This window comes from Ylistrum balloti, unplaced genomic scaffold (assembly GCF_031769215.1).
Source record: "Ylistrum balloti isolate Yb309-2 unplaced genomic scaffold, AGI_CSIRO_Ybal_v1 Utg369672, whole genome shotgun sequence".
NCBI lineage: Eukaryota > Metazoa > Mollusca > Bivalvia > Pectinida > Pectinidae > Ylistrum > Ylistrum balloti.
The window spans coordinates 2,016,383-2,038,659 of NW_026781917.1; the positions used below are offsets into that span (position 1 = coordinate 2,016,383).

General features: G+C 35.3%; 1 protein-coding gene across 1 annotated transcript in view; it reads left to right on the forward strand.

Moving 5' to 3' along the window:
* LOC132562872 (Krueppel-like factor 3) overlaps positions 1 to 22,277 on the forward strand; it is a 54,108-nt gene continuing 31,831 nt past the window's right edge. The window contains exons 1-3 of the mRNA XM_060227649.1: positions 1 to 177; positions 1,526 to 1,562; positions 3,148 to 3,193. Coding sequence (XP_060083632.1) covers positions 75 to 177; positions 1,526 to 1,562; positions 3,148 to 3,193 — 186 coding nt within the window. The 5' untranslated portion in view covers positions 1 to 74. The remainder of the gene's footprint in view (positions 178 to 1,525; positions 1,563 to 3,147; positions 3,194 to 22,277) is intronic.

Here is a 22,277-nt window from a genome sequence, read left to right on the forward strand (position 1 = left end):
CTGGCCGAGGAGTGGGTGTGTCCCGTTCTGAGCTCCCGGATGTAAGGCGTGGCAAACCTCAGTACAATGTCAACATGGCGGATGGTGCAGTCGAGGAGACTCTGAAACAGAAGAGTATGTCCCCCCGAAATACAGACAGTTTACGAACTTCAGCCGAAGAGGATTTTTCTGAAACAGGTAACGATCACGTTCCAGTTGAATGAGCAATAATACACTGTGTACAGGGCGTCAGCTGATGGGAGTTTGCCCTCGCGCTATACAGATCCTCTCATCTCGGTGTTTGGACCGTTATATGTTAGTCTAGACCCACGAGACTGGGGCCAACTGCCAATAGAGAATTTAAATATAAACATTTCAAGACCTGTTCCTGTGACGCACGTTGCAGAGCCATCGATTGTTTGTGTTTACCGGGGTCACTCAACTGTGTCACTGACGGTGAAGCTGCATAACTCCAGGCAAGCCCGCATTGGAATTGTTTACAATATATATCTTATCCAATATCCCCCATCCCCCGAGCTCAACTCCCACATGCTTTCGATAATCCGACCCATGCACACGTGATGTACACTGTCATGTGGTATTTAAATGTCGCACGATGTTTACATTTATCATGGAGGTTTATGTGAAAACATATTCTTAAAATAGATTGGTGAAGTTAACGTTAGTAAAAAACAGTAACGATGGATAGACATATATATAAATGCCAAGACAGTTAACAATTTTACAGTTCACCTATTGTATATATTGTTAAAGAGAGAAATGTATGTATGACATATTGAATATTTGTAAAGCACAACAAAATAACTTTCCAGTTTCTTGACTCTTCCAATTTTTTTCCACATTTTTTGACAAAAAATTCTCTCAAGTTTTGTTTGCTGGCAATCCCTGGAGTTAATCCACACTTAGACACTTGACATATATATTTTTACAGACTGATGTCAAACAAAAATGTTCACATTTGCCTGAAAACATCATGAATTTCACATAACCAAACATGAATCTCATATGCAACTTGTTTATTTTTGTGTTTCAATTTCTTTTTATACCCCCTCCCAAAACACGTCAAGGTTGGGGAGGATGGAGGGGGGTTGTATAAAAATTACCTTATCTGCCTGTCTCCATCTGCCCAGAATATTATATGTGCAAGTTCAACTCTTATGTTTGATGGCATTTCATTGAAACTTGGTATTGATAAAATGATTATGATGTTTTGCATGATAAGCATCCTTTAATACATCTAACACTTAAAATATATACCTGTCACGTGGCTATGAACCATTTCAAATGAATCTGCCCATGGACCATTTGAACATACCTCTCAAATTCAAACTTCTATCTGAAATTGTCAGTTTTAGTTATATTTGCTGATGATAATTGGAGATAACTCTTAGTATCATTAGATACAGCCTTAATATCGTTATCAAAATTAAGATTATTTTGGTATATGAAAAGTTCAGGGAGGTTGCATTGAGCAGTATATTGCTGTATACTTTTGTTTAGTTTCTGAATTATTTTTTTTCCCCAGATGATGAGGAAGCACGATTTCAGGAACGTATAATGAAGTAAGTAGTCCAGTGAAAATAGTGCTACTTGTCAGTGGTCTGTCAGACTCTGTGTTTGTTGTCATTGCCAATTTGTAAAGGCCTTGGATAGTTGCCATTGCTTGTTGGACCACTGAATGGTAGTTAGGAAGTAGAAGGTCATGATGGCTCAGGTATTAGTGGGCATTTTGATTCTAATACTAGTGCATTGTGGGAGATCTGACATATAATCCAATGACAGAAAACATTCTTGTGATTTACTCTATATTGTTGTGGACATTTTGAACTATGAGGAATTAGGAGTCTGATGGGTGTTTGGAGTTTTCGTGCTTGTGGTAGGTGGAAAGCAATTGAAAATCTTGTCTTGCTTTTCGGAATTTCAAGGTGGAGCCATTGCCAGGGTTGTCATGGTAACTATAAAGAATGGTTTGTAGTACAGAATTCGCTAATTGCATTTTCTAGATGAGCTGATATTGGAGGTTGCTTAATTGTGAGGTGTGCTTGACGCTGTCTGACCAATCAAGGTACAGCTGTATTTCACACTAATGTCACACAACACATTCGACTACCAGCACTAAATATTTGTCATGGTTATTGAATTTTCACTGTCTGTCCTTGGGAAGGCAAAAAAAACCCCAAAAAATCCTTTCGACTTGGAACTCTTAATTGAATGAGTTTCCTTAAATGGTGTGAACAAGGGCCTTATTGCTTTTAGTTAACTACTGATTTGATGATAAACATTTTTCCTATCAGAAGAAATCGAAATACACAGATTGTGACTTTGGTTGAATTGTCTTATCGTCAAAAAATCAAGGGCATTCTTTATTCTGCAATAGAAGTTTATTTAAATGTTTCTTTTTGCAAAACATTTTGTTGTTTCTTTTAGCATTTCAATTTATTGTACCCTGTAACCATTACACTTCAAGGTCACAGGAATAGAGTTCAAAGTTCAAATTTTTGTAATTTTCAAAAGTATGATGAGGTTTTATATATAAATTTGACCAACTTATAACTCCTGAATGACTATATATGATGCTAAAAAGTATATCAGGATTAACATAGATGTGACAGTAGCATCAGTACGCAGTCCAAACTAATCTCGTATCCTGTACCAAAATCTCCATTCAGACAATTACTTCTAAACACAGAATTCTTTTTGAGGAAACTTCATATATATGGTAATTTTATGTCTAGACAAAGGTGTCATGGTGGAGAAAATTATTACTAAGCAGTATTTCAATATGATTGGATGTTCACTTTTTTAGCGTCTGCAATCAACTTTTTTTTCTTTTCTGAAATATTGTCATTTCTAGCCAGAAGGATTGTGTGTCATACAAAGCTGTCAACCTCCATCTTTTTGTTTTTTATTAGACAAAATTTCTGAAGAAGATATTCTTGCAGTAGGTTCCCATACAAAATTTTCTTATTGTTAATGTAGATCTGTCGTCCACTGAACAGTTTTTCATTTGGTGTTGAGGTATAAGTAGGCATTGGTTTCGCCTTTGATAACAAATGAAAAAAAAAATGAATGAAAAATGAATATTAATACAAATATCAGAGACACTTTGGGAATTTATTAATCATCTAAAACAATTTTTATTGACAGTATGAAAGAAGATGAAGATTTAAGTGATACAAATGATCAGCCATTGGTAAGTTACATTTTCTGTAATATTTAATGTGCTCATCTGTCTGGTAAATAGTGCTCAAACATCATTAAATATATATACCATAATACTAATTCATCAGTCGATCTACATCCCATAATATTCATACATCAGTCAAGAACAATCCCATAATCCTCATATATCAGCCAAACTCCATCCCATAATACTCGCACATCAGTCAAACTCCATCCCATAATACTCATACATCAGTCAAACTCCATCCCATAATACTCATACATCAGTTGATCTCCATACCATGATACTCTTACATCAGTCAATTTCCATCCCATAATACTCATACATCGGTCAATTTCCATCCCATAATACTCATACATCAGTCATTCTCCATCCCATAATACTCATACATCAGTTGATCTCCATACCATGATACTCCTACATCAGTCAATTTCCATCCCATAATACTCATACATCAGTCAATTTCCATCCCATAATACTCATACATCAGTCATTCTCCATCCAAAAAAAGGCAGTGCAAAAGAAATGCCATGTTTAGAAGTTTCATATGTTTCAGTATATCTTCAACAATGAGAAGTATACTAAAATTGACATACACAGTACATGTATGGTCTTAAGATTTTCTGATTTTTGGGTAGATAATGGACCCCTTCCCCAATTAAAATTATTTCATATTTAAGCCAAATTCTAAAAACTCACAATTTTCTTTTAAAACTTTCCTGTACGATTCACCAATTTTCTTCCTGAAATGTGACAAAATGCCTCCCATCTCAAACCAGTGAAAAATAGCCCTCACACTAAACATTTGAAAATATCTTTAAAGTAATCTGCTTTTGGTATGACATTTGTTTCAATCTTGACCATAGGAAGTATGATACACTGATGCTTACAATAGTGTAACTAAATAAGAAGCCCATTGGCCTTGGTTGTGGGTCCAATGCAATAGGATAACATTTTATCATCATCTGACCTTGTCATGGAAAATGTTTCTCAATACAGTATTATGATATTGTCAATGAGGTGATTACTTCTCTTGTTCTCTTGTAGGCCGTTACTGATGAACATTATTTAAGACTAATTAGGAAAAGTGAAATATGATAAATGTGTTTGTGTTATTGTCCAGGAAATTTTGGTATTACCAGGTACATATAAATGTTTTCCTTCTCGATTTGTTATAAGATAGTTGCAGTTATCTATAAATATCTCATGTGTTAGACCTTGATGATGATGTTTAAATTTCCATCAACCTATTAAAAAGAATCTTTAAAAGTATATTATGTAGAAGACAATGCTGCAAAGGCAATTCTGTTCAGGTTGGTTTACTTTTTAGAAACAAGTTAATTTGATAAATTGGAATGCAGACTCTGAGAAAGGTCAAGGTCACTTTTCAAAGACATTTGGTGTTTCATGAATGTTTTTTTTTAATTTGACGAACTTGATCAAGTCAAAGAAAGATGAAATTATTTGAATATTAGCCATTATCAAAGTTAGTGTTACATTAATATAGTGAAACCTCTCTGGTTAGATTACATTTAATGCAAAACTGATAACTGGGATTTGTTAAAAATTGATCTTTTCATTGCAAGGTGGTCTCAGTAGTGCCATGGTCTCTATAGTGAAGATACATATTTATGATACATATTTAGAGAAAGTTAGCTGTTGTAGTTCAGATGTACACATACTTATATTTAACTCATTGTTCCATATTCAACTTAACATTTAAATTTATACAAAATATTCACTAAAAACTTGAAAATTCTTCAAATTATTTTTCTTTATAAAACTTGCAATGTCTGTAAAAACAAGACATGTGATAAACAAATGTTACATGCAGAAAATTTGAAATATTGGAATTTCAGATTAGTTGTGGTAGGTAACATAGCTGATGATAGAAGTCATGGCCTTTTTTTTGTGTTGGTGTGATGCTTTTACCATCAACGGTGAAATTTTTCGACAACAAAAACATAATTTGATGCTTCACTAGGTGGTTCGTTTGTCCTCCTGGAGCTGACATTTAGCTTTGTGGTAGCATTAGAAAGAAAGTGACAAAGCCGTTATAATATGAAGCTATGGCTGAGTGGGAGGTAAAGCATAGGGATGGCCATAAGTTGCCACCCTTGATGACATCTTGACATTTAAAGAACATGATGTGACGTCATGTCTGAAGTGTTGTAACTTTATCAATGACTTTTTTTAGAACCTCTTTTGGTGTCAGGTGAGTTGCTTATACAGTATCAGTTGAAAGCGTTGTTGCTCAAGAGCTAAGTTTTCATCTTCTTTTGTTTTCCTGTGACGTAAGAAGTGTACATAGAAGCAAAACAATTGTTCAGGTTTAAGCTATAAATGTGAATTGATGGTTACATTGATGAATGTCAGGGAGAATATATAGGGATGGTCCTTTCAGTAATGCACTTAACAGACGTACATCATTGTGTGAATATACATGACCTAATGTTGTCAGCACTTTAGTGGCTTCATTTTTTGAGGGATTTGGAACTATTTTATCTCTTACTAATATGGAATTTCATTTTAGGTCAAGGTCATGGCCACCATAACTATTTTTAGAAAATTCTTGTCAGGGATCCAGCAGCATAATTTCTCAAAGAGTTTTAATCAGACTTCAAACACTTTATGAAGGATCATAATATTTACAAAAAGTTTCAAAGTTGTAAGGTCAAGGTCACTACAGCTATCTTTTAGAAAATTTTGCTAGTGTCCTTAGACAGATTTTGATCAAACTGAACACACTTGGCCATGTTATTTATTACATTTAAGTGAAGTTGGACCCATGAGGAAACTTTTTGATGCCTTATGGATAAAAAATTATCTAAAGAAAAAGTAATATTTACCTTACACCAAAAAGATTACTTTTCATAATGATTTAGAAATTGTTGTTAATAGATATTAATTGTTTTTTGTTACGTAATTCAGTTTTAGATATTTAAGTGATAGGACATTTTACTGGAAAAGCCATGAGAAATATCCTTTGATATTAATTGTTTCATTTAAAGAATGATGTTTTTGAGTCAGAATATTTTATATATGTCATTGACATAAGGCAGTAACAGAATGATAAAACATTAAAGCTAAATTAATTGTCTTTAATATGGTATCATGCCTAATTACAGTAAATGATTCAAAGATTCTTTGCTCAAAGTTTGGTTAGTTTAAGCTATCTAAAAAAAAATCCCCCCAAAACAATAAAAAAACAATAAAAGCTAAATAAGTCTCAAATGAAAAAACATGACTTGTGAAAATTGGTCACTATTCAGATATCAAAATATTTGTTTAAGATTTCTCTTAAAAAAGTTTGGTTTCATTTTTTGTTAGAGTGTTTGAAGCTGACAATGTGTTGGATAAATAGACCTAGGTAATACAATTAAAATGAAAAATTGTACAATGACATTTTGTTGTGGATGTTGTGTCATATTGGTGTGTACTCAGTCATCTGACAATAAAATAATTTAATTTTTAAGACACATAATTGGCTCCACCCCCGCCCAGATTGAAAATGCTTTTTTTGTTATGGTCTAACTTTGAACTTAGGGACAGAGATTTACGTCATAGAGAAAGCTATAATTGCAAATGGGTGATGGTTTGACATTTTACCGTGTTAGCTGTTGGGCGTGGTCTGGACAGTGTGTTATGCGAGGTTACATGGCTCTGTTTTCACTCAGGAATTCACCGAATAAATAGACACAAATTACCGACATGCAGATTGTAAATTCTGAGACCTAATTTACCTATGTTACAAAGCTAATAATGGATATCGTTCTCTACTTTGTGTCTGGATGAAATCACATTCAGCATTGTTAGCATAAGTGGACGTAAGTAGAAATTAAATCTTTCAATTTCTGACTGTTTAAACTGGAATAATTTTTCAATGTTTTATGGAAAATGAGATAATATAAGTTTAGATTGCTGTTTTGTGGGGTGTAAACTATAATTTAAGTGTTTAAATGTACAAACAACAGTGCTTCCTAAGCTAACTAATATATGGTACATGGAATTCCAGACAGGTGAAGGTTTATTACTGGCACCTGATCATGAAAATGACTGAAAACATTCCACTGTCATGTTGAGAGTAGCTAGAACAACATACCACAACATTTGTAGGTCTAGTCTCTGTAACTTGTTAAAGGATGTCTGAACTTATCCTAATCCCTTGTACTTGTCCATTGTCTGTCCCCTCTATAACCCCAGTACAATGTTTGTAGTTCTAGTCTTGTTAAAGGATGTCTGTAACTTGTACTTGTCCATTGTCTGTCCCCTCTATAACCCCAGTACAAAGTTTGTAGGTCTAGTCTCTGTAACTTGTTAAAGGATGTCTGAACTTATCCTAATCCCTTGTACTTGTCCATTGTCTGTCCCCTCTATAACCCCAGTACAAAGTTTGTAGGTCTAGTCTCTGTAACTTGTTAAAGGATGTCTATAACCCCAGTACAAAGTTTGTAGGTCTAGTCTCTGTAACTTGTTAAAGGATGTCTGAACTAATCCTAATCCCTTGTATTTGTCCATTATCTGTCCCCTCTATAACCCCAGTACAATGTTTGTAGTTCTAGTCTCTAAAGCTTGTTCACAGGATGTTTGAACTAATCCTAATCCCTTGTATTTGTCTATTATCTGTCCCCTCTATGTTCCCAAAACAAAGTTTGTATGTGTATTCTATATTACCAAGGACATCTAAATTCCTCCTTATCCTTTGTACCATCTTCAGATTTACATGTGTTCTATTCACCATTCTCCTTCCCCTTCCATTTTTCATCATCCCTTCCCCATTATCCAGATGAATTTTCCCCTCTACATCTTTCTTAAGCAACACATGTTCCCTCCCCCCTTTTTCTATCAACCACTTTTTTCTCTTTCCACTATTCATATTTAGAAGTTTGCTCTTCATCTCCCCTTACCCCCACTCATCCCGACTCACCACCTCCCCAACCCCCCCCCCCCCCCTCCCCCCCCCCCCCCCCCCCCCTCCTCCTCTTCCTTTCGAGCTGAAGCTTTTTTACCATGTCTTTTCCTTTCCATTGCCACATCATTTTCATTCTTCCTCTGGTGTGTTCTTTTTTCTGTATTCTAGTTTCCTAGTTCCTTTACTTTTCCCTTCTTTTTCTGATATCTGCTTATTCTCTTCCTTTTGATTCTGTGGTCCATTCTGCCCTCCATCTTTTAAGTAGCAATATCAATACTTTTCTTTCCATTAGAAAAAATGAATCAGTAATTTGATTTTTCTTATAATACATGTTTAAATTTTGATTTTCAAATTTGATATCTCGGAATGTTTTTTGATAATGATATGACCTTAAGTTACTCAGAAAGGTATCAATGAACAGATCAGTATTGATACAAGATGAGGTTGATCTCACTGTTTTATCTACCCAAGGAGCTTTTAATTTGCAATTGGTCAGTTTGTGGTCTGAAGGGTATTTCAGTTTGTTTCTTGTGTCTTTGAGGTATTAACTGTAAATGGATTTTGGCCAGTTGTTTACAAATATTGACCACAGCAATAGGATTATAATGATAACCATAGAGTACCTACTTGGTAGGTTGATATCAAGTTACATTAGCAATGTTCAAAAGTTCTACTGATAGGTTGTCCATATTGTCCTATTCACATTGACGAGAATCAGCTTTCATATTGATAAGGACTAATTAAACATAATAAAAAAGGTTTCTGTAATATGTCTGACAAAAACCAAATATTATCAGTGTTTTCAGATACTTTTGGCACTTCAGCAGGTGAAGGTTTGTCAGTTGAATGGTTCGGTTTCATTATTTGCATGAATAATAAAAACTAAGGTCGGTCTACAGAGTCCATGTTGCGGATGCTGAATTTGACATGTGTAATGCTTCAGTGTCTTAGTTCAAATATTAGCGTTCTAGAGGACTGAGAAGGTTTGATCGGCAGGATTTTGGTGCTCATTGTGTAATATTCACATTATATGCTACAGTTTGTCTCAAGATCAAGCTTGTTCTCTGATCAGCCGTATTGATGGTGAACGTTTTCCTTATTTATCTTGGCTATTCGATAGTGATATATATAATTCCACATTTTGCATGTCAAACATTTTTTGGATTATCTATTATGGATGTTTGTAGACATACAATTTTACTTAAATTTCTCATGTATGTTTTCGGAAAAGAAAAAATAAAACCAAATCTCCAAAATCAATCAATTTGCAAATGCAATTTATGTACATGCTGCACTTCTAGGTAAGGTACAAATGGGTAAGGAAATTTAGCTTACTCCTAGAAAATAAATAAAATTGTCTGATCTCTCGAGTTTTAGTACTGTACTTTCGTGATTAAGTGTAATGAAGTTTACGAGGCTGAAGTGTCCAGTTCAGAAGCATTGTTACCTTGACAACAATTTCACTCAAGATAGATTTCTTTTTAAATATTGCTAAAAAAGAAATAGAAATTTTTTGTCTTCATTTCAGATGTAGTGATACAAGCCAAGAAAAGTATTTGATAATTTCAGTTATAATATATGGATTTAGATAAAAGATCGAAAGTCCTTATGTGGTCTTGAAAGATTACAGAATGTACTCTTAAACACAAGAAGAAAAATATCCGATAATTCAAGACTAGTCGTCCAAATAGAACAAATTTTAGTGACTTGCAATGTCTGAAATGTCTGGTTGTGTCGTGGGGTGGCCTATGTTAATTAGAGCGATGAAGGAGTGGGTAGGGATGCAAACCAATGTTACAATTTACAAGTCTGTTGTAATTTACACCTGAAAAGGAGACACTGCGTCAACACTACTCCAACATGCCAATGTACATCAGACTACCAGTTCCCATAGGGACAGTATTTACATGAATATTGCAGAGATCAGATTGACGTGTTAAATTGAGTGAGTTGTAGTTCTTACTGAAGTTGTATTTTCTGCTCCCCTCCGTAGAGGGCGCTACTTGATGTTAGCAACTAAATTGAGTTTTTCCCTCCAGGGGGCGCTTGTAGACGTTCTTTGTTACCAGATTGTGTGTTCCCAACGGAGTGCTAGGAGAATTGTCATGGTTTTCAACATTTTTGCTTCCATGAGATCCTGCAAATTGTAGGGGATGTTAAAATTTATGAGTTGGAATCTGTTGTCTGTGATATCTGACTGTGACTCTCCGTGATTTAGTGCTAAGTTTTACTGTAAACTGCTGGGTTTGTAAGAGTGCTACTTAATTTTGTTTTATACCCGTGAGATTTTAGGCTTCGTCAGAGCAAAGGTAGAGGTTTTTCCCCTGGGCAAGAAAAAAACAACCTGATGCTACTTGGTCAAATTAATTGTGTCAAGGTGCTTAATTAAAATGTTATGACCTTGGGACATTGTAGTGGAATGAGTCATTTTTTTATTTATCAAAGTTTTCAAATGGTTGACCTATTTTGGATACTCTTTGATGTGTTGATTGAATGATAAAAGTTGAAGGATAATTATTGTATCAAGGAATGATAAACATTCAAGTATAATTATTGAGTATCAATGAAAGATAATCATTCAAGGATAATTTTTTGTGTGTCAAAGACAATCTCAGTGGAAAAGTAGAGAAGAAATTGCTTTATTTCTTATTAACTTTTCACAGCTTTCAAAAATCTTTCATGACATTAATCAAAATAACTGATTTGTGAACACAGATCTTTGATTGAAAAATTGGTGATAAAGCATAGGGAAATGATCACTGGATTTATTGAAGATATAGCAAAGGAAAAAAAAGAGAAAACAGAATTGATTTCACACCTTCACAGTTATTAGATTTGCACTATAATAACCAGCATGAAGAACGTAACAGAATCATATAGGGGCTAAAACTGAATTAACAGTAAGATAAATTCCCTCCCAAATGACCAAAAGTCACTTTTAATTTCACCGTTATTTGACTTGTGAATACACATCTGTGTACAACGTAGACAGAAAGTATCGCTAGGTCAAAAATTTTCCTGGAAATCTTTGACTTAGGGTATTATGTGGCATTCAGCATTTGCAGTAGAGCTGATGTTACAGAAGTAATGTAAAGTTGTACAGACAAATTCTTAGATTTTGAGTAAGGCGTGGTAGAATTGTGACTGGTCTTTACTGAGAGTTGTACAGACAAATTCTTAGATTTTGAGTAAGGAGTGGTAGAATTGTGACTCCTTTTAGTGAGAGTTGTACAGACAAATTCTTAGATTTTGAGTAAGGAGTGGTAGAATTGTGACTCCTTTTAGTGAGAGTTGTACAGACAAGTTCTTTGATATTGAGTAAGGCGTGGTAGAATTGTGACTCCTTTTAGTGTGAGTTGTACAGACAAATTCTTTGATTTTGAGTAAGGAGTGGTAGAATTGTGACTCCTTTTAGTGAGAATTGTGACTCCTTTTAGTGTGAGTTGTACAGACAAATTCTTTGAATTTGAGTAAGGAGTGGTAGAATTGTGACTACACATTGAGGACTACATGGTAACCGTGTAGTCATCATAATGACACACTTATCTATTGGTTGTGTTCTTAGAACTTCCGTGCTAGTGACTGGTCTTAACTGAACAGTGACTTTGGACTTGGCCAAATTTCATTTCCTCTGCAATAGATACGTAACTTAAAGACACTCCTATCTGAGTTGGATATTGTTTACACCAATGTTTAAAATTCTGGACACCTTTTAAATCATTCTGTTCTGGAATTGGACACTCTTTGTAATTCTGTAGAAAATTTTCCAAATATCATTATTTTGATATTGCATATCTTTTCAGTTAAACTGCTTTACTGAGATATTTAAAAAGATGAAATAAGATACAATACATGATCTACCAATTTGTATCGGTTTTGTTTGCTTGTGAATACCTGTTTGTGCTAAGAATTTTTGTGAGAAAACATAGGCAGTGTTTAAGGTATGTAGCTAACTTTATGTCTCATACGATGATAAATGATTATGGCTTGAGGATGTGACAGTCCCAAGAGAGCTCTTTACATCTAGCGATTAGTGGCTATTACTTTTACATGTTACTGGTGTTATCTCCCCTTGTAAGCGACCCCATGGTAACCATGGAGAGCCATGCCAAGTCCCTTAGCATTCTGAACCAGCACAAGGAATCCAGATTTGGGGACAGGTTGTGAAATGTTAAACATTATAAACACAAGTCATGAAAAGAGCATTACGTAAATTTTCATCTTCTTTCTGCAGACTATAGGTTTTATTTTCATTCAAATTTTTATTATGAATAATCTGCTGTGTGTCTTTATGAATATAAAATGTGTGTTGTCTGCTGAATAGTGAATAGTACATACAGATCATTACCTGAAAAGTTTTTGACGCCAATTCTCTTTGGATTTTCTGTTTGGTGTGTGCTTTACAAAATTAAGATAAGTTAAACCTAATATAAATCTCCTGTTAGGGAATAGTGGGTTTTACTTTTGTTAATGTCAGGATATATTTTTAGTGGTTATGAGGGTTAAAGGTGTTTTTGTTGATTTATGTTATTTTTTGATGTTATAAGGGATCCTTCTATGTTATTTTTCATGGATATGAGGGGCACATGGGTTGTGATATGAAGGTGTTAACGCAGGTATTTTCATGGCTAGTTCACTACGTCAGCTACAGATATTACTTCTGTCAAATTGACTGGCAACTTGTTTTTTTGTTACATTTAAAGTTTCATTTCACATAAGACCAGTCATGCAACAAACACTTCAAACTGTAATAGAAGTTGTAACTTGTAAATGAAAGGACGTCATGATTTCTTGCCTGACCTTCACCTTGAACGCAAAGCGATTAAATTGTCTGAGGTCATTCAGATGTAAATGTCACATGTTCAAATGTCAATTTTCCTTTGATAAATGCTTGTAGTATGTCAGACCTGTGTGCATCTGTCATTCTGTTTTGAAGATCTAGGGGGCTAAGGGCAGGCTCATCTCCATGGTGACTCATTCAATGTTCTATATATATATATATATACTTTAAATTTTTGTCCTGGGGATCTAGGAATATGGAAGAGCTCATTTCATTGGTTCCCTTTGATCTGTCTTTGGATATCTACTGAATCTCGTGTAAGGATTTATATAAGAAGGACAGGTTGCCATGGTTACTTATGATTTTTGTGAAGTTTGGCTGCCCAGGGTATTCATGGAGTTGATGATTAGGGTAGTGATCTAACTGGATACCATTGGGAGGCTTTTTTGCTATGTGGAGTTTTGTCCTGTTTCCAGATTACTTACAAATCTCAGGGAATCCAGGGAAGAAACAACTGATCATATGTTTGGGAATAATCTGCATAGGTACCAGTGATCTGTGGGACACATTTGCTCAAAGGACTTATAGGGCCAAGAAACTGATAGACAGATCTAGTTTTTCCATTGGTTGCCTTGGACCTTGTGAAGCTTTCTGCTCAAGGAAGTCATTGAATTGATGAAGGGCAAAGTTCTCCTTGGTGACCTAACTTACCTGTGTGACATTTGTGAGGTTGATCAAGGGCAGGCCTATTTCTATGAATACATTGGATTGTTTAGAAACTTTCTCTTGAGTTAATACAGGGAATTGATTGTGTTGTTAGATATGCTCTAAGGATCCAAGGAACAATTCAAAAAGCAAGGCTGTTTATGGTTATTGTTGTTTCTTATTGTCGGGCTTCAGAGGCTGAAGATGACCTTATTGCCGTGGTTTTCTTTGGACTGTTTGAAATATAACACAATTTAATATAGTAAATAGTTGAATGTATATTTATTTATTAGATAGGTGAGGTTATCTTACCTTCTAATCGGCTTCTTTTAAAAATCTAAAAGATGGCAGGTCTGGCCAATTATGCAATTTGGCATGTGATCAACTGTATTTATCACCTCATGAACTTTGCTAAATGTATTGATATAAATAGAATGACTTGAACAACCAGACATTTTTTCCTATCTTTGGATGTGTACATTTTACTAACTATCTGTATATAACCAGTCAAGTCTTTCTACAGGAGATAAAGGTGTGTTGTCATCCAGTGTCTCTACAGTACACAGATTTTTATCTTAGCTTTTTTACAAAATCTTTTAAAATATTCTATTTTCAAAGTTTTATTACATTAAAATACTAAAACTATTATAAGAAGACATTTTTTTATTGGGTGTTGACATAAAAGATAACTTTTGATTGGATGGTAGTACATAGGGTGATGTATCTTTTCCATTGCAAATTTATAATGTTGATGTTCTTAGATTATAGAGTGTGGTTTCAAAGTTGTGGCGTTTAAATTTCTGTGGGATGTACTTCATGTTTGGAGGCATTTTTTAATCAAAGAGATTAAAGGGAGATAATTGGATGACTACATATTTCCTTTCAACCTTTCCCTGTTGTGGCATGGTTTTGGTAATGTGATGGTGAGTGAAGGTGATACAATCAAGAAAATTTAATCAATTTTAGTTTTTTAATTCAAAATCGCATCATTTGTATCGGTATTTTGTGTAAGTGTTTTTGGTGTCAGCAATTTATTGACCAACTCGCATTGACAATAAACTGGTGTCTTTGCCAAGAAATCTTTTGGAATGGAAATGGATTTTCTCAGTGTGAAAACATGAACACTTAAGTTACTAATTCCCAATTTTACAAGCTTTCCTTAACTTTCATTTTCTTTCTGTTAAAATCTTTACTTTGTATGAAAGATTCTATAACAATTTTCCTGTAGTTTTCTTTTGAAAAACTGTTTAATTCTGAAAGTTTAAATATCTTTAGACTGGGGCAAAAACTCTTGTTGGAAAAAGAAATTGACTATTTTGGATTTTTTAAATTTATTGATTTATTCTATTTGATTGTAAAATTTCCTCCATCTATTATATGTTCCATTTATATGTGAAATTTAATGAACTTTCGTGAATTTTTGGAATGTTTCCTTTAAATGATGTTCACATTGAAGTGTTGTCTAAATTGCTCTTAAGAATTTATTTAAATATTTGAGAGAGTATCATCTTTAAAATATGAGTAACAAGCTTGTTTATGTTCCTGGAAAGTTGGAGGTCACTGAGAAGAGAATCTGACAAAGTGATTCCTGTTATATCTAAGTATACCAGGTTAAAAATTTCGGAATGGGTAATTTTTTGTTTAAATCACCCCTTTACTATGTAGTATATGTAATTGACAATGTAAGTTTTTGAGTGCTCTGGTTAAGGTCGATATATGCTTTGGGACATGGAACTATTTTTTTGAAGTTTTAGAAGCTTGCCATGTAAATGTATGTAATTAAGGAGTGCTGACTTCAACAAGAGGTTAAATATTCAGATATTATTACACTAGGGGTGGGAAATAGGGAAAAAAGAGTAGTAAAGGTCATCATGTGTTATCTCTAGTTATTAGTCCTTGACTTTGAACAAGGATTAGGGAAAGTTGACGTGTGTCTACCTTAATTAAAGTTTGCATAGTGTTCCTTTGGTTTTTGCCTGGGCACTACACTACTTGTTACTATATCTCTGTTTTTGCAGTATGAGTTCACCTTGGTAGGTCACTGGAACCTACATTTTGACCTTTCATTAACATCACAGAAAAAAGTTTGCCTGGACATCTTCATCACTACCTGTCACTTCAACTACATACTTTGGGTTTGTGTTTACCATAGTGAGGTAATTGTTGTGTATCAAAAGCAGGTCACTCTGGCCTTTATTTTGACCTTTGACCTACTTCAATGACAATTTTTTCTAGACCTATATCCTGCAATACCTTTTACTTGAAATTGATATTCGGGCTTGGAATCATGTTGGTGGGGGGATCTCATGTATTGGAATTAGGTCACTGGGACCTACATATTTTGACCTCTGACCTTCATCAAAGTGCTTTATCTCTTACACTTCTAGTTATTTGAACTTTTTTATCGGGCATGGATCCATTGCATTCTCAGCATATTATTCCTTACTTGGTTGGAGAGTGAAATTTGCTGAATTTTCTTATTAATTTTAGCATCAGGAAAAAGTTTTAGTGTGGGAAAAACAAAAAATCTTGCCACATTCCTAAAACCCTTACTTTTATGGTGTAACTATACATATATTGGACATAGGTCCTACTATATACTGTCAACACTTTCTGTATTTTACTTTAAAATGGAGATATTTACTATAAAGATACATACTAATCTGATGAGTTGCATTTTTCCTCTCTTATTACTACTATTATTATTTTTTTGCTGAAACAATCAAAATCTTAAGTATCATTTAACATATGGATTGGTTTATATTTCAAAGACAGTTTTTTTCCCCAAACAAATTTTAAATCAGGAAGTTGACAAATTTGATATTTTGGGTAAAGTAGAGTGATTGAGTTGATGGACGATGGCAGTTGAGGATGCAGACTGCCAAGAGACGGAGACGTTACCCAGAGGTGAGATGTTGGATCCTATCCAGCCTCCGTACCTCCCACTTCTGACCTTGTCCCCTTTTATCTCTCAAAGTGAATAAGAAGTCATGTGATAGGCTTGATAAACTACTTAAATGATAGAAATATCACATCCATGTTTTGCTGTTTTATAGGGCAAAACAGCGAGAGTGATAACCATCGGGTCATGGTAATCGCCTCATCACCGTAGTAACGCAGTCTGGTTGCATGAGCTGCCACTCTTATGTTGCTCAAATTGTTTTACTGCCTTAAATTATGTAAAGTTATCCGTTTAAGCATGTGTGTACTTTGTACCCCTATCGGTGGGTTTGGGTGAGTGGTGCGGAGGCTGGGCCTGGGTTTGGTTTGTGGAGGTCGTACTCCCTCTGCGTCGTCATGGTTAACAGAGGGAGGTCTATGTGTCCTAACCTTTAGTAACAGTACATGGTAAAGCAAGGGACTTGGTAATTCAGAATAACACTTTATGTAATGTACTGGTGAATCTGTAGTTATTTACTGATAAAAGTCTAAACAGGTCTGTTTTTTTTTTTTTTTTTTTGGACAAGATGGTGACAAATAGATTTGCCACATTCAATACGAAAGTTTGCTGTCCTTTCCAAACTGTTGACTTGTTTTCTATCACCACGATTGGTGGAACATTTGCCTTTAGCTGGTACGTTTAGAGCATTTAGCCTCTTTCAAAGTTTGATTTTAATATTCCTCTCTGCCGGATGTTTAGTTTTAATTTGGTGATGCTAAGAATTGGCAAATTCATTAAAATTTGACATAGTCGAATGGAATAGTACTTTGCTGCTGAGTACGGGTACAACATTTCAGTACGATGGCACTATAAAAGTGACCCTTGAAAGAGGATGCCATTTTTCTCAAACTGGATGGTAGTGAGTGTATTTAGTAATTTTATCTATGACTCAACTAAACTTGTATTGTTATTTGACTTAAAATTCTGTAGTGATTCATTCACCTTCCAGCTTGTGAGATATTATTATTGAGTTTTTATGAGACTTTCCTGATGGTATCCTTATTCATGTTTTGAATTTGAAAATTTACCAACTAATCTTTATTAACCCTTTAGAGCATTTTATAGGTTGTGGATTTAGATTAATTTACAGGTGGGATTGGTGAATTTTACAAAGTCTCTACAATAACACAAATAAAAGGAAATATTTGGATTAACATCTCTCCTATTTTTCAATTATTTGTCAGTGTCTGTACAGATAGTCCCTATATTTATTAGCAGGCATAGCAATGAACATGTCCTCACACAGACAGATATCCAGATGTCGTACGTTTTCCACAGGTTTACTGTGGTTGTCAGAAGAAAGTCTGTTGCCAAGGGCTAATACCGATTTACTGCTAATATAATGTTAGTGTAAAGTCATCTGTCACCGGTCACTCAGTTGGTCATTTGACTGGTCATTCACTGCATTGATCCTAAATCTCTTAAACCTCCTGGACATCCTTGTCTTCAGATCCCTAGTTGACAGGACATGAACCTGCCATGGAACGGACAGCTGCTCACTGTTAACAACACACATACAGAATATATATTTGTGTGTGATTACAGACCTAAAGAACCTAATAAATTCTAAATGCAATGTGATTTGATCTTTATTAAATTCATTTTTGTTTAATTAGTTCTAATTTGTAATTGGTAATATTTTTCTCCTCTATTGAAATTAGTCGCACATATATAGAGATAGGTAAAATGCACTTAAAAGAATTTGAAAAGCCATAATTCAACATCAGTGTCGTGGTAAATGAACGCCAGTTCATCATAGAATTTACTTCCCTCTTATGTGATACCTTTTTATACAGCATGGTTAACTGAAGTGGTTTGAAGAATTTATTACTAAGATGAGGGGTGAGGTGCCACTGTTCTTCTGCACCAGGTTTGACCTCAGGTGGTCGTGTTTTGTGCTGTAATTAGGGGTTAAATAGTTCATCTAAACACAGGTACAATGAATTACATGAGTAGATGTAACTTGCGTTTGTATGGTGTAATAATTGCTTTGTGAATCACTTCAAGTAAGTGGTTGCAGAGGTTTTTATCTAGCAAGGTCCAGTTGCCAGTGATTTGTTAGCTTAGTTATAAAGAAAACATGAAATTTTCATATTGATTTATTTTGTTTAAAAGTGGAAAAAGGAAAAGAAAAATTCTAAATAGCATATTAACATCTTAAAATATCAATTACTACTTAAAGTTAAGCAGGTATTTCAGTTTAATTATCAGAAAGAAAACAACAGTCAAATTTTAAGTTATTTCAGTCAAGCTAACAGAATATTTCACTAGCGATGGTTGATCACAGGAAGAGGTGTGGCCCCTCTCTTTGCCTATCAGTCCTATGAAGCTAGTTTGTGTTCCTTGTTCTGTAGTGTCCGGTTTATCTGTGAAGATTTCCTGCATAAAATATATAGGTTATAAGTATTTATGATGTACCTGTCAGTGTGGGAACTCAGTGTAGATTGAAAATATCGCAAAAAGGAGGGGCAAACTTAAATAAAAGGAATGTTTTCTCTCAAGATTAACATGGTTTTTACTGTAACAAGTTATTTTTATCATGCACATTTTTTCCTTGACCATAAATTATGGATATTTCATATTTTTTAACCGATAATAAGTGCAACATGAAAAACACCAACATAAAAGTTTGTCTTGTATTTTTTATGGGATCTGTTGTCTGATATTTGCAAATATATTATCTTGCCAGAATCTTCGTCAAGATTTTTACATCATCAGCAATAAAGTAATAAGAGTTGAACTAAAAACTGAAACTAGCTCTAAATTACAGTGAATAAAAGCCTTGTTTTTTGAAAGTGAAAATCAAAATTTCATGACAGTTACAAAAGTCCACAGCAAAATCCAAGTTTGAAAACAACATTTCTGATATCAGATGTCCTTTATAGAAACTGTCTTTATTCCAAATTGTTCAGAAATATTTCAGATATCAGAGGATAAGTCTTGTTTAAGAAAACCTGTCTATTCTGAAATCCTGTCTAATCCATCCATCGCAGATGATAAGTAAGGTCACGGTATATTGACATCCTGTTTAGTCAGACTAATATGTTGTAACCCATATGTTGTCAAGTTAGACAAGGCTAACCCTAAAAAAATGCACTCTTAAATCATGTTAAATTTGATATGTTTGTCTCGTGATATGGAGTTTACAACTTCGTATATACGAAACAACAGTAATGATTTGAAACCTTACCAAAGTTTAAGAAATATAAAATCATATCTCCTTTGAAATTTTATTTATTTTTTGTTTTGTTTATGTATGTTTAGACATTTTTACATCCTCCTAAATCATCCTTGGTCTAGAACGGCTGATAAATGTGTGAACATTTTTCACATGATGTGTTTTTAATTTCTACCACTCCTCTGTGTGTTATGAGTGAAATACTGCGTGGTTTATAAGGGGTCAAGTTACCAAGGGAGTCGTCTGGAATGGTGATGATATTGCTTGTCTTTATGTTCCACAAAGCTACTTTTAGCTTGAAAATTTATGTCATTAACTATCAAAAAGTTGTAAAATAAATAAAAGGCCGAATAGAAATAAAAGGTTGGTATTGTTATTCTGAATATTTTGTAATGTTGATGTATAAGAAAATTTAGAAAATGTAAAAGGTTAAATTTGTACCCATATATGGGACACCCTACTGATGCTGTCTTTTGCCTTTGCACTTTACTTTTGATGCCTCATTTTTCAAAAACCAATATTTTGGTACCTAATTAGGAGGTCAATAGCAGGAAAGGTCAGAGGGTTGATAGAAGGAAAGGTCAGAGGTTGATAGAAGGAAAGGTCAGAGGTTGATAGAAGGAAAGGTCAGAGGTTGATAGAAGGAAATGCCTGAGGTTAAGTGTGAGATTAAAAGAATTGAGGCTGACTAGCATTTCTCTGTATTTGACGCTTTTTCACCTCTCTATAGCAGACAAGTTCTGATAGAATAGAGGGTAGAGACAAGGTGTGATGGGGTAGAGGGTGGAGACAAGGTTTGATGGGGTAAAGGGTGGACACAAGGTGTGCTGGGGTAGAGGGTAGCGACAAGGTGTGATGGGGTAGAGGGTAGAGACAAGGTGTGATGGGGTAGAGGTTGGAGACAAGGTGTGATGGAGTAGAGGGTAGAGACAAGGTGTGATGGGGTAGAGGGTGGAGACAAGGTGTGATGGGGTATAGGGTAGTGACAAGGTGTGATGGGGTGTAGGGTGGAGACCAGGTGTGATGGGATAAAGGGTAGAGACCAGGTGTGATGGGATAAAGGGTAGAGACAAGGTGTAATGGGGTAGAGGTTGGAGACAAGGTGTGATGGGGTAGAGGTTGGAGACAAGGTGTGATGGGATAGAGGGTAGAAACAAGGTGTAATGGGGTAGAGGGTGGACACAAGGTGTGATGGGGTATAGGGTGGAGACAAGATGTGATGGGGTAGAGGTTGGAGACAAGGTGTGATGGAGTAGAGGGTAGAGACAAGGTGTGATGGGGTAGAGGGTGGAGACAAGGTGTGATGGGATAAAGGGTAGAGACAAGTTGTGATTGAGTAGAAGGGAGAGACAAGGTGTGATTGGGTATAGGGTGGAGACAAGGTGTGATGGGGTATAGGGTGGAGACAAGGTGTGATGGGGTAGAGGGTAGAGACAAGGTGTGATGGGGTAGAGGGTGGAGACAGGGTGTGATGGAGTAGAGGGTGGAGACAAGGTGTGATGGAGTAGAGGGTGGAGACAAGGTGTGATGGGGTAGAGGGTGGAGACAAGGTGTGATGGGGTAGAGGGTGGAGACAAGGTGTGATGGGGTAGAGGGTAGAGACAAGGTATAATGGGGTAGAGGGTGGAGACAAGGTGTGATGGGGTAGAGGGTGGAGACAGGGTGTGATGGAGTAGAGGGTGGAGACAAGGTGTGATGGGGTAGAGGGTAGAGACAAGGTGTGATGGAGTAGAGGGTGGAGACAAGGTAGGATAGGGTAGAGGTTGGAGACAAGAATTTAATGAGGATGGGAATTTGAACAAGGGGCTGGTTGGGAAGGAATGTAGACGACGTTCTGACGAGTATGAGGATTGAACAGGGTGATGTAGTTGGGATATGGGAGAAGTGAGTATAGAGGCTTAGGCAGGTGGCGAAAAGAAACGATTTTGATGAAGGCAAGGCAGCCATACTAACCACTGTAATCAGATAGGAGAATAGGCACCATTCACTACAAATGTTTAAGAACCTTTCCTGCTACTGTTGTGTACTGTTTAGTGTTTGTGACTCACATATGGTGATCATGACTTTGATTCCTTTTAAGTTTGTTCACCTTAAGAGCCTGTACTTATGTCAGAAGCCTACTTGTCATTTCTAATCAGGTCTTCAGATGGTCTGTCAGTGTGCGAGATGAATATAGTATTATTGAGGGAGTGCCTTGTGTACATGCCTCAAAATTCTCTTGTCTTACCACAATAATTTTGTACACTTACATGTATCTTTACATGGTTACAAGTTTGTTTTGATGTCTACACCACAAATAGGAGTGGCCAATTTATCAAGGAGTTTATTTTAAGCTTGTGATTATCTCCCTTGAACCAGCTGTCACCTAATGCTATAATATATTATCTACTGGTGTATGTTGACTGTTATTTGCATCAGACTTAAAGATGTATGGTACCTTTTACTCTATACCTTTAACTTTGGTAGGGTTAGAAACGAAATCCCTTTCTCCTTTTCTTAACTTGTATTATTAGAATATATGCTACCTCTATTCTCTAATTTTAGTTCAGGATTGGAAGGGAGATCACTCTCTTTCTA